Source organism: Channa argus, chromosome 2 (genome assembly GCF_033026475.1).
Source record: "Channa argus isolate prfri chromosome 2, Channa argus male v1.0, whole genome shotgun sequence".
Lineage (NCBI taxonomy): Eukaryota > Metazoa > Chordata > Actinopteri > Anabantiformes > Channidae > Channa > Channa argus.
Genome location: NC_090198.1, coordinates 14,628,908 through 14,641,396, shown reverse-complemented (window position 1 = coordinate 14,641,396; position 12,489 = coordinate 14,628,908). Strand labels below are relative to the sequence as shown.

Here is a 12,489-nt window from a genome sequence, read left to right as displayed (position 1 = left end):
CTTCCATTTTTACCAAACATGCAGTTTTTAATTGTGGTTAATCCTGTCTGTTTGTCTTTCCCCACAGCTCCTTCTTGCCCCCACTCCTTACATTATAGGTGTACCAGCTAGCTTCTTCCTCTACAAATCTGATTTCAAAATGCCAGATGATTTGTGGCTTGTGGATCTTGACAGCAGCAAGGTTCGTACATCAGGTTGTTGTTTTGCAGTTCTTCCTTGTTTCCAACACGTTATCCATTTTCACTACAGATAATTTATCTAATGGTAAGGGGGACATTATTATATTTTAAAAACTTAAAAAAAAAATTTGAGGTCCTCCTTTTTCCTTTAGGTTATAGCACCCACCAATGCAGAGATTCTGCCACCTCTTCCAGAGCCTGAAGCAAGCGAGCTCAAGAAACATCTGAAGCAGGTACTGCATGTGATTTTCATGAATCCTCGTACCTGTAATCAACATTGTATTTTCCTTTTAATCTGCAATGTGGCTGCCAGGGGGCAGCCCAAAACCAGTGGGACTACTGTCAGAAATTAGCATTTTGCAGAGAAATTTCTGGAACTCAGGAACAGGAGACCTTTTAATGTTTATGTCTGGTACTGTTAGTCAGTTGCACTCCTATATAAATGTAACACATCTCTTTCAGCAGTGTGACAGTAAGGGTTATCATCTTCAACAGTATGTATTACAGATGAGTGTGAGAGCATTTTGAAATGGGTTTTTGTAGTGCACTAACGTAAATAAATGTTTTCTTTTTTCCCGTTTTCTTTGCATGCTCTAGCTCTTGGAGGTAAAATCAGATTTTAGGACCCTGCCACCCAAGCAAAACCTTTAGTAATACTGGTAGTAACTAACTTGTCCCTTTAAGCCTATTTTCTAACATAATATCAGAATTTGCTTCTGATTCAACTCCTTGCTTTTTCCATACAGTCCTTTTATGGCTTAACATGTTTAAGTCAATGTCCATTTACTTAAGATGTATGGTAAATGGACATCTTAACACTGATACTTAGTGTGCTTATGAACTTAAAAAGAGTTGGCTTTTTATGTTTAATCAGATCGCCAGGCATTCTTGTTTTTCTTTTATGTAATTTTTTTCACAGAAGTTGAACTCTAAACTTACATAAAATGACTGTGTAAGACGTTACCCAAGTGTACCCCAAAATGAAGGTCTTTTGTCTTATCTTGAATGCAACATACTAAAATTACTAAATATTCAATTAGCCCACTTTCACATTATACGTATTATTTAAATAATACAGGAACTATAAGCCCAGCATTACTTTTAAAGAAAAATAATGTAGTTGTTTTATGGAAAAACACTAAGAAAATTTTCACACAGCTTAGCTCAAATCTTTACAAGGTATTTATTCTGAGTTGCACTGTACTGTAGTATACTGGTACTGCTTTAACTGTTAAGTAGAACTGATTTTATCATCTCATGAAATACAACCAACATAGAACCATCAATTTTCTTATGCTGTGTTCAAATTACTTTAGGTTTTAACTAATTTTAATTATTTACAAGTCTATTTATTTAATATCCCTTGAATCAGAGCCAATTATTTGGCTGTATGTGATTGGCAACTCTCTCCGTGTGTAGATGTGTGGCTGAGAGGCTGGTGTGTAGCAGTGTGCAGAGCCTCAGTTTAACAGTTGTATGTTAGGAAACAAGAACACAATATTGGTATCTGTGAATAAAGAAAATGTCACTGAAGCTGGTTTACTGATTATCTGAAGACTGTGATGCCAAAGCTGAATGCTGTACGAGTCATAAAAAAATACTTGCACTTAAGACTGGATAACAAAAAATAAATTGGTCCTAATGAGTGACTGGTTTATTTACCTCTATAAGGTTGGTTGTGTTATTTTTCAGCTCATTTTACTTTTTTTTTTAATGAATTCAACTTAGTTGGCTTTTACTTTGCCAAGTGCTTCACCGTGCAAGTATTTAATCTATATGTCTGAAAAGATCTGCTGTTTTGTATGTCATCACCACTCCATTGTAACCACTGGCTTGTCCCAGTTGGTCACCATGGATGGCCTTCAAGTCTTTGTGGCTGGATTCTGTAGGTGAAGTCTGATTTTTGGTCACCTTATTGCACTGTCCGTGTTTCTCACTGACTTTCACGTTTAGTAGAAATACATCTCATCTTCCTGCCTATTTCTCGTTTTCTCTTGGCCGTAATTTTTCAACATTTCTTTCCCTTCACACTCCCTCACTCTTGCAGTTGTTGTTTCTTGACTGGCCGTCCATCACCTTTTTTTTGTAACAAATACAAAATTATCTTTTCTTATCTCCTTTTTTCAGTGAATTGTGGAAATGAAAAACAGAAATGCTTGAATGATAATACATCTGTGTTGCAATTCAACACAATTCAAATATTGCTTTTTCTTTTTCATGAAGTTAGACTTTCATTTACTTGGCAATATACTTGCTTACTGTCAGAAAAAACACTGTTAAAAGGAGTCAAGGAAAAGAAGGTGAAAGGGCCATGGTTGTGACCCTTCAGTCATCTGCTGTTCCAGTGTCAGTCACAAAGTTTTCATCCCAGACCTTCATGTGATTCTCCTCGCATCTCTCTTATCCCCTCCCTAGTGTCTGGTTAGGTTGACCGTGATCACCCAAAAGCAGATCTTCTCTTCTGAAAATAAGGTTACTCATTTCTTCTCCTGTGGAATGTGTAATGCCCCTGCACGGAGCTCTTACCTTATTTTGCTTGTCACTACTACTTGTCTCCTGTTCTCAAGACTTGAATTAAATACACAACAGTGTCACAGAATGTTGCAGGCAAGTCTTTTGATACACTGCTTAGCTCTGGCTTGAGCATGACTGAATGTGCCTGCATCTATCTTGGCATCAGTGAGTGTTCTCATAACCAAAACAAGATATGATGAAGCTAATCACTTTGACAAAGTTTACATTCATCCAGACCTAGCAACTAAATGTTCCATTATGCTAAGCTAAACATTAACCCTTGAGTCTGCAGCAGTTCCCTTAAACAAACCATGCATAGTGACCTACTTCCCTTTTGCTCTTCCTCTCCAAAATGACACCCCCACTACAGGCATCAACATGTGCAATAAAAGACTAAAGTAAATTGAAAACAATACACTAAATATAAAAATAAAAAAATAGGGGGGGTCCTATATTTAGTGGCTAACTTTGATTTAGCACAACACTAAGCAGCAGATATGCTTAGTATTAATTCTAACAAGTAGGATCATCCCATAATATTAAGTCCACAGTCTACAACTTAGTCACTGTGGCCTTAGGAAGGTTTGGGGCATGTTGATGCCAATTGTGGGAGTGGTTCATCTCAGTCTTTGTCATTACTTCAACTGCTGTGTTTATAATTTGTATCACTGCTACCTGTTCTAGGCCTTGGCCAGTATGAGTTTGAACACCCAACCCATTCTGAACCTCGAGAAGTTCCAGGAAGGTCAAGAGATACCCCTGCTCCCTCCTGGACGAGATAAAGCTTCCCCATCCTCTACAGAGTTTAACCCTCTAATTTATGGCAATGATGTGGATTCAGTTGATGTAGCCACCAGGCAAGTCTCTTTGGTGCCCGGATGTCAGATGGTGGAAACCTTAAAATGAACAACTAATAAACAGAAAAAACTTCTTTGTCATGCAGGGTTGCCATGGTACGGTTCTTCAACTCCCCAAACGTTCTCCAGGGGTTCCAGATGCACACTCGCACCTTGCGCCTCTTCCCCCGGCCTGTGGTGGCTTTTCAGTCAACGTCTTTTCTTGCATCTCGGCCACGACGCTCTGGCTTTGCAGACAAACTTTCTCACACCCAGGCTGTGGAGTTCTATGGCGAGTGGGCTCTCAATCCCACCAACCTTGCCTTTCAGAGGATACATAACAGTAAGACTAATTAAAACTAATTGTGTGTATCCCATTCATGATGCAGCCGAAGAAATGTGTTTATGTAAGTTAAAAGTCCACAGACAATATATTCTGCATTCTGCATGTTTTAGATGTGTTCGATCCTTCCTTAATTGGCGACAAGCCCAAGTGGTATGCTCACCAGCTACAGCCAGTGGTCTACAGAGTGTATGATGGAAGTTCCCAGCTAGTGGAAGCCATGGGTGGTCCTTTGGAAGATGAGGGCAATGAATCAGACCCCACAGACAGGTAAGAAACAAGCTCAGCATGACAAACTAGTTTAATCTGAATATTCAAGCGCTTGCTATATTTTGGTATTTGCTGTTGTTGGTGTCAGCTGAATAGCTCTTGGAAATAAATTTCATTTGTTGCAGTGGCAGTGACAGTGAGGCATATGATGACTCCAGTTCATCCTATTCCTCACTTGGAGACCTTGTGAGTGAGATGATCCAAGGTGACATACAGGGAGATACACCGAGTAAGTATTTGGTTCGTTAATAGGATAGATAGGACAGATAATATTATCTGTATTCATTTGGTCTTCTTTTTTATAATATTGATATTGAGGCAAGTTTGTGATATTGGGCCATCTAAACAAAATTTGATTTGACCTTAGGCTTGGACCCACCTACCCATGCTGCTCTGGGAGATGCTAGTGAGGTTGAGTTTCAAGATTTTCGTGACTTAAGAGAAGGTCATTGCTCGGAGGGGCTACCGAGTGGGGATGGGCCTTCTGAACCTTCTGATGGGCAACCCCTTCGCTCAAGCTCCAGCACAACTGCAAGCTCAAGTCCTAGCACAATTATCCAGGGAGTTAACCATGTGCGTGTTAGTTACAATTACTGCAGAATTCAAATACACTTTTGGAAATTGTGTTTTTGTTTAATTTTATCAAATCATGTGCTAAACAAAATAAAAATGGATGTTAGAGTAATGCAAAATTATTCAAGTCCATATTAAAGTATGGAAAAGAACAGTATTTAACTTTCCGTATTGGATAGACATTTACACCGTTCCCATTAATCTGCATAATAATTTTTTCCCAGGAGCATGGCGAAGCACCTGAAATTGAAGTGACAGCAAGTGCCGCTTTAGTGCCGAATCCTGTCTCTGGATTGGGCAGCCAGCCATTCCTCAGACCTCCTGCTGATGCTGGCCTGTTGGACCCAGCAAGCAAGAAGCAAGAGTATGACAACCCATACTTTGAGCCTCAGTATGGCTTCCCTTCAGAAGATGACCCTGATGCAGAGGAGCAAGTCGAATCATACACCCCTCGATTCAACCAGAACCTCAATGGCAACAAGTGTGTGAAACTTGTTTATCACTTAAATGAATGTGTTATCATCATTCAATTGACCTTTCTGACCAGCTGTGCTATGTTTTCTATCAATACACAGCATGTTAAGTGACTCTGTTTGTCCATGATGGTGTGATGGTTTAACATGGTGTGAGTGCTTGAGTTTCCAATGTTCTCTGCATATGCTCCTGTGGATTTAAGTTGATGTCATCTGACCCTTTTTTAGGGCACAGCGTCCTCTACGTCCCAGTAGCCTGAGGCTACCAGGAGAGTCTGATGGGGAGGGAGACTCCCACAACAGCTCACCAAACTCCACCATTTCTAACAGCAGCAATGATGGATTTGGAGGACTCATGTCCTTTGCCAGTAAGAGTATTTCAATGTCATGTTTCTGATTTATGTGCATAATGACTAAATCAAAAATCTGTACTTCATTGTCTTTTATATGCGTTTGGGTTTTCTGGCCTGTAACAGTCTCGTTTGCTCTCAAAAATGTTGTGCACAGCCACAGTAGGCAATTTATTTTTTTTTATTTAAGGTGTACAAATTCTGAAAAGCCAATCAATGCACTACCTGTTCAGCAGCAAATGAAAGACAAAGGGTTAACATGTAGCTGTATCACACAGTAAAGAATTTGTCCCCAAGATCTTACAAGAGATCCAGAATGTAGCTTTACACTTCAGATATATCAGATCTTCTTTCTTCTTTTCCTTTGGGCTGTTCCCATTCAGGTGTCACCACAAAGAATCATGTGCCTCCATCTAACCCTGTCTTCTGCATCCTCTTCTCTCACACCAACTAACTTCATGTCATCTCTCACTACATCCATAAATCTCCTCTTTGGTCTTTCTCTAGACCTCCTGTCTGGCAGCTCCAACCTCAGCATCCTTCTACCGATATATTCTGTCTCTCCTCTGAACATGTCCGAACCACCTCAATCTGGCCTCTCTGACTTTATCTCTAAAACATCTAACATGAGCTGTCTCTCTGATGTAATCATTCCTGATGCTGTCCATCCTCGTCACTCCCAAAGAGAACCTCAACATCTTAAGCTCTGCTACCTCCAGCTCTGCCTCGTGTCTTGTCTTCAGTGCCACTGTCTCTAAGCCGACCAACATCGCTGTTCTCACCACCGTCTTGAACACCTTTCGTTTCATTCTCACTGATACTCTTTTATCACACAACACACCTGACACTTTTCTCCACCCGTCCAACCTGCTTGCACTCGCCTCTTCACCTCTTTTCCACACTCACCGTTGCTCTGAACCGTTGACCCTAAGTACTTAAAGTCCTGCACCTTCGGGACCAACTGCCTTTCCACTCTTCATCCTCTTCAAAGTCCTCCTCACTTCACTCTTACTAATCGTTGCTACTTCCTGCTCCACACCAGTCACCTCTTCTACTCTTCATTCTCTTTCATTGTCTTTGTTCAACTCTTCAAACCCTTCCATCATCTCATCACACTCCTGGCAAACTCTTTTTTTACTTCTTTTTACGTCACTACAGAGTTACTAGTTACTTTATTTTTTAGATTTAAAGAGTATAGTAAGACTTTTTTTTTATTTCCAGTGTAAAATTATTTATATTATTTTAATCTAATATATGATCTACAAAACTATTTCTAAGGTTGTTAAATAAGCATCATTGTTGTAAGCTGCAACATTAAAAAGAGATGCATCAGTAATTACAATCCCTTTCTCAGGAAGCTTAGTATTATATATTATATAATATATATTTGCCCATGTAAATAAAACATTGCAAATAAAGAATACTTTTATATCTGGTACTTCAAGTATTTTTTAATTTAATACTTTTGTACTTACTGGTAGATAGCATGTTAAATGCATAACTTTCACTTGTAACGGAGTATTTATTTACTGCCGCATTGATACTTTTACACCACTACATGTTTTTAGTTTAAAAAAAAAAAAATCTGGTGCTGGTCTACAGCTGGTTAAGCCCTTGTTGTAACATGAACCCAAGTGAGGGCAAAGGAAGCTTTGTCACTCGTGCGTTTATGTGGACTTAAATTACCAGGTTACAGTCTGGTTTCTTGCAAAAGCTGATTTCTGAACTGTCATGTAAATGGTAAATCAGGTTTCCGAAAAAATGCCAGGAGGTCAGGGATACCGGATTTCCCCAGGTAGATTTCTGTTAGAGAACACCAATTTGTATGTATATGCATAAGCGTGTTTCTAATCGACTTTTCCCAAATGCACATCTGCGTTAAAAAAAAAAAAGAGGCTGCAGACAGAAGTAGCTGATTAAAAGTCTGAATCAATGGATAAAACCAAGTCTGCGTAAAGTGTGACAGAAAATGTAACTAAGGAAAAGTCATTTTCCCCCCACTAATTATTTATTTTTTTTAAAACTGAGACAGTTCTTGTTGTGAAACAGCTGCATATGACTCCCGCTTTTTCCTTTGTATATCGGCCTGTGCTGTCACTCTGCTGCAACATGAGCACACACAAAAACAAGGAAAGTCAGGGAGCTGCATTTTCTATCACTATACAGTTAAGATCTGTGATCAAGGCTACCAAAGTAGAGAAGAAATTAGATTACCCTTCTTCTGTATTAATAAGTGGATTTCAAGTTTCTTAGGTGCATGAAAACGCCCTTCCCCAAATACAAAGGAAAGCTGATTTCCCTGAGTACCCTGGCTACTTAAGTGCAAGTAAACGCAGTCAGTGTTAAGAGTAACTATATGAATGGTGAATAATGTGAAATGGATAATAATGGTGAAATAGAATACCCTTTGGTTTGCTTTTGCTTATAATTATATCATTGTCACCCTCATTACAGGCAATCTTTACAAGAACCATGGGACCAGTTTCAGTCTTTCCAATCTTGCCCTTCCCAACAAGGCAGCAAGAGAAAAATCAACACCATTTCCAAGTTTAAAAGGTAGGATGGCACAGATAATATGGCCACCGTTTACTTCTGTCAAAGTTTCTCAATAAAATTGAGTTTCTGATATCTTATTGTCTGTCCCAGTTGTTCAATCTTGTTTTAGTGATTTTAAGACATTATTAAACATCATTAAATTAAATTGACAAGGGTAATCATAGTAAAGACAATTGTTTAGCCATTATTAGCAATGTTTTTTTTTCTGAAACATTGATTTTATTTTATTTTTTTCTTCATCAGTAGCATCAGTTTGCCTCCATACACCTGTTTATTAAGAATTTTTAATCCTACATTTTCATAAACATCTTGGTTATATTAAGTTATGAATCCTCTCATGTAATATAATTTCAAATTCTAATAATTGCCAAGACGTGATTAGTTTGGATACCTTTAAAGCCAGCGTTGCTTATTTACTAAAAAACATATCTAACTATCTAACATACACTAGTCAAAAAGCATAGTAGCTTTATTCAGGGTTTTTTAAAACTTAATATTTTTATTTAACCCATTTGCTTTGTCTTTCTCTGCCTTTTTTACATTTATGGGGTAAAAGAATATTTAAATTTTGATATCGAGGAAGAGATGGAGCAAGCAGGTTTGTAGAGATGTTTTTATAGCCTGATTTTCTTCCCTCTGGATTGGCAAATGGATATGGCACTATCTTGATGGACAATATTGAGGATCTATAAGTTTTTCTCTCAATAACTTTAACCGGAAAATCCACTCAAGAGTTCACATTCCTTACTATGACAGTATTTTTGGTTTGGCATTGGCAGAGATGAGCAACACTTTCTCAGAGGCAGTTGTAGTTGTTGAAGATTTATTGTTTTATGGGTACAAGGACACAGAAGTTGCATATAGATTAATTGAAGTTACACATGAATGGAACTGTAAACATAACATATTAATCCAACCACTGTTGCAAAGGATGCTCATACTAAGTAAATTATCCACAGCACATACACATCAGTACTTTCTTTGCTTTTTCGGAACTAAAATCAACTTGGACATGGTTATTAAAATGGTTCTACATTTATTTACATTATATAAAATTAATTATATTAAATGATCCTAAATTAATTCTTTTTATGCTGGATTTTCGCTTTAACTGAGAGAAAAATCTACAGAAGCATGGTAATCTAACTCAATAGCTCCACTCCATGTGCAATAGCTGCCATAGAAATGTTCTATTTCTTTGATTATGATGTGTTTTGTCTTTGCTGTTCAGATGCCCCTGACAGCCCGGGTATGTTATGTCTGGTGTGATAATTTTGTTTTAGGCTGTTGACTAGGCATTTTTTTAAATCCTTGACTTGATTTCTTCTCTTACACCCTGCATAGAACTATGATAGAAGACACACCTTTATTCTCATTCCTTTAGATCTGTGTCTTTGCCTCTGTTCCTTTGCCATTCCTCTCTGTGTGACTCGTGGGGGTCTTTCTGGTGCACTATGAGGCTCACATTTTGTCTTTTACTATGTTATATGTGTGGCATCTGCAAAAATGTACTCCTGTAAGAAGGACTCCTTTTAACTGCATTTAAGTTTTAATCTACTTTGTATGACATATACCATATTCACTGTTCTCGATTAATGGAAATTAATTCCCACTTGCCTCCTGACTCTCATGTGTTTTGCCTTGCTTGCTTGTTTGATGGCGTCATTGTTGAGTGTTACTTCCTTTTTTTTAATTATCACTCACAATTTTAATAAAAACAATGATGGAACTTCAAATATCATAGGTCATCTAATGAAGTACTATATTTTGTTTATTACAATTATGTTTTTGTGTCCAAATCAAAATTTTCTGCTTAGTGAGGTAAGTATCTCATACACCAATTCTAACAAAACAACAACTGCACCTGATACATTTTTAATATTGACCTGAACTGTTCAGTATTATTTACATGGTTCATACAATACATATATAATAATTACACAATAAAACATAAGCTGTGCACACCTGCTGCTGGATACTGTAAATGTTGAATGTGTTGCCAAATACATGGCATACGTCATCTTGACAAACACTTCCAAGGCTAACACATCGTCTGTCTTTTTCTCTTTTCAGTCTGCCCCCCCCCCTTTTTTTTTTTTTTTTTACTTTTTCCTTTCTTTCATTATGGCATCTCGTTGAGTGTGCATGTTGTGTTATGGGTTGATGTTCAGACTGGTTGTGTCTGGGCCGGTGTCCCCTCTCTCTGTTTAACTCTTTGCGGGACTAATTCTGGATTTTGTGTGCAGTATTTGGGCTAAATTCTCTAATGGAGATAATTACAGAGGCCGGCCCGGGGAGCGGAGAAGGTGGGTTCTGCCCTTTTATTGAGTGAGCTGCATGCTTCTCCAAGGCAGTCAACTACATCTCCCAGCATCCCCTTTTGTCTGTCTTAATTTCAGTCACTGTGTGTGTGTCATCAAAGATCCAATGGAGGATTGAGTCTCTCGTCCTTCCAAGCTTCCATTTAATTCATAGTGACTGTTCACCTTCCTCAGACTAACTGTTTAATGTTATTTTTTAAAAATTAGCTTGTTATTTGAAGTACAACTTCAAATAACTTAACAAAAAGTGTTCCCACCTGTTCCTATTGATAGGAAAAGTTCAAACAATACATTGTACAACAAATAATCTCAGGGAAACAAGTGAGGCACACGACAGAGAACAGGATGTTGTGAATTAGAATAGAAGAGACCAAACTGATTTACTAGCATTGATATTTTGTTATTGTTTTTGTGTCCTAAATGTTACCCATGGTGTTGGACCCAGACATATTGTAATTAGGCTGTCCACAGTGAGTAGTTACTAAAGTCAAAGTATGCAAATGACCTCCAAATCAACCTGACCAGTAAAACCTTGGTGAAATACAGGCTTGTTCCTGGCAAGCTACGGTCTGGGGTGTTGGTGGTCTTATCTCCTGAAGAATTCACTCCATGATAATTTATTGTCCCAATACTAGGTTACATATTATTTTATTAGGTTATTAGGTCCTAATACGTAATTCACCTGTTAATAGTTTTCTGTGAACAGTTGAAGATTTATTCAGATTGCAAGAACAAAACAGTTTTAAAACAACTTTACATTTATAGTTGTATATCCTTTTCAGAGAATTTTATTTCTAATGCTTATTCAACTAAGTCAGTCATCAAGCGGTTTTGGTTGCAAATATGATTATATTCAGCAAGTTAACAGCACTCACCTTTCTAAATAATGACTCCTAATTTAATTGATAATTAGTGACTTAAAAGCACTTAATTTTGAAAAAATGCTGCCATAGGCAAGAAAGAACAACTATATAAAGTTCATAAACTTTGAATTGCATTTAACATTCTGAATAGCACTTGTTTTTTGAACCCCTCAAGATAAGAAATTTTTATTTTAAACTATAAACGCTATCATGGAGTTGTCTTTGTGATTTTATTGTTGTGAAGACGAGTGATTATAAAATACAACAGCAAGTCAGACACTTGAATGAATGTCAACTGTATTTATTATGATTTTTAATCTTGCTAGGTCATTTCACATTTCAGATCAAACTTGTGTTGATACTACCATGATTTTTAAAATGCTGCTTCTTGTGGCATTTTTTAATTTCTTTGTTTGCAAGCTGTTTCTGCAATTTGATTTAAGCTTTTGAGTGCTCAGACTTTGATCCCAAATTCTGATCGGCTTCATTGCCAACCTTTCTTTGTTATTTAGGTCAACAAATATTTTGTTTGTTAAGGTCAATGAACTTTTAAAGAGCTGCAGCTTTTAAATATCTTTTTGATGAAATCCTTTCAGCATCTGTAAATAGCCACAGGAGTTGCAGGTGTGCGGTTAGGCCAAGACCTACAAGTTGTCCCTGAAAATAGACTCCACTCGTGCTACTACTGTTACCAGCGAATTCATTTTCCTCAGATATACCGGAAGCGTCTCCCGTGATAATAAATAATAAATTCCAGTAGTCAATGTCAATTCAGATTTTTTTTTTTGATGGGGGTTACCCCTCCACTATCCGTCCATGTCTTAGGAATTAGAATTAAGACGAAATAAAATAAAGAAACTTTGAGTTTGTCTTGCCTTTAGATTTGTCTTTATATCGATGGTCTTTGCCTAACTCAGGATACTGACCAAATGCAGTAATAACAGATGAAGCTTTCGATTATTGTACTTGGTTTGTATAACCATGTATAACAAAGTATGCTCTTTGTGTTTCATTTTATGTGTTGTCTAGGATTTTCCACATTGGACTGGTCATAGAACTTTTGAAGCTTGAAGCTCTTAACCACTCTAAATGTATACATCTTTGATTGCAAATACAATATTGGGACAATCCACATATAGATGATGGCTTTATTTTACATGCTCTTGACCAGATCATGAGAGTCCAGGCATGCTCGACTCTCCTCCACAGAC

At 37.5% G+C, this 12,489-nt stretch overlaps 1 protein-coding gene across 25 annotated transcripts in view; it reads left to right on the top strand.

Annotated features, from left to right (window-relative positions):
- The window catches only part of madd (MAP-kinase activating death domain), a 46,468-nt gene that overhangs the window by 12,572 nt on the left and 21,407 nt on the right, over window positions 1-12,489 (top strand). For 10 of the 25 annotated variants that reach the window (XM_067495669.1, XM_067495676.1, XM_067495663.1 and 7 more), the window contains exons 6-18: window positions 68-181; window positions 332-412; window positions 2,595-2,651; window positions 3,378-3,550; window positions 3,637-3,872; window positions 3,986-4,142; window positions 4,268-4,371; window positions 4,510-4,715; window positions 4,940-5,196; window positions 5,417-5,556; window positions 7,993-8,094; window positions 8,651-8,692; window positions 10,341-10,400. In XM_067495669.1, coding sequence (XP_067351770.1) covers window positions 68-181; window positions 332-412; window positions 2,595-2,651; window positions 3,378-3,550; window positions 3,637-3,872; window positions 3,986-4,142; window positions 4,268-4,371; window positions 4,510-4,715; window positions 4,940-5,196; window positions 5,417-5,556; window positions 7,993-8,094; window positions 8,651-8,692; window positions 10,341-10,400 — 1,729 coding nt within the window. The remainder of the gene's footprint in view (window positions 1-67; window positions 182-331; window positions 413-2,594; window positions 2,652-3,377; window positions 3,551-3,636; window positions 3,873-3,985; window positions 4,143-4,267; window positions 4,372-4,509; window positions 4,716-4,939; window positions 5,197-5,416; window positions 5,557-7,992; window positions 8,095-8,650; window positions 8,693-10,340; window positions 10,401-12,489) is intronic. The other 15 variants (XM_067495685.1, XM_067495684.1, XM_067495686.1 and 12 more) reach the window with 6 other exon arrangements.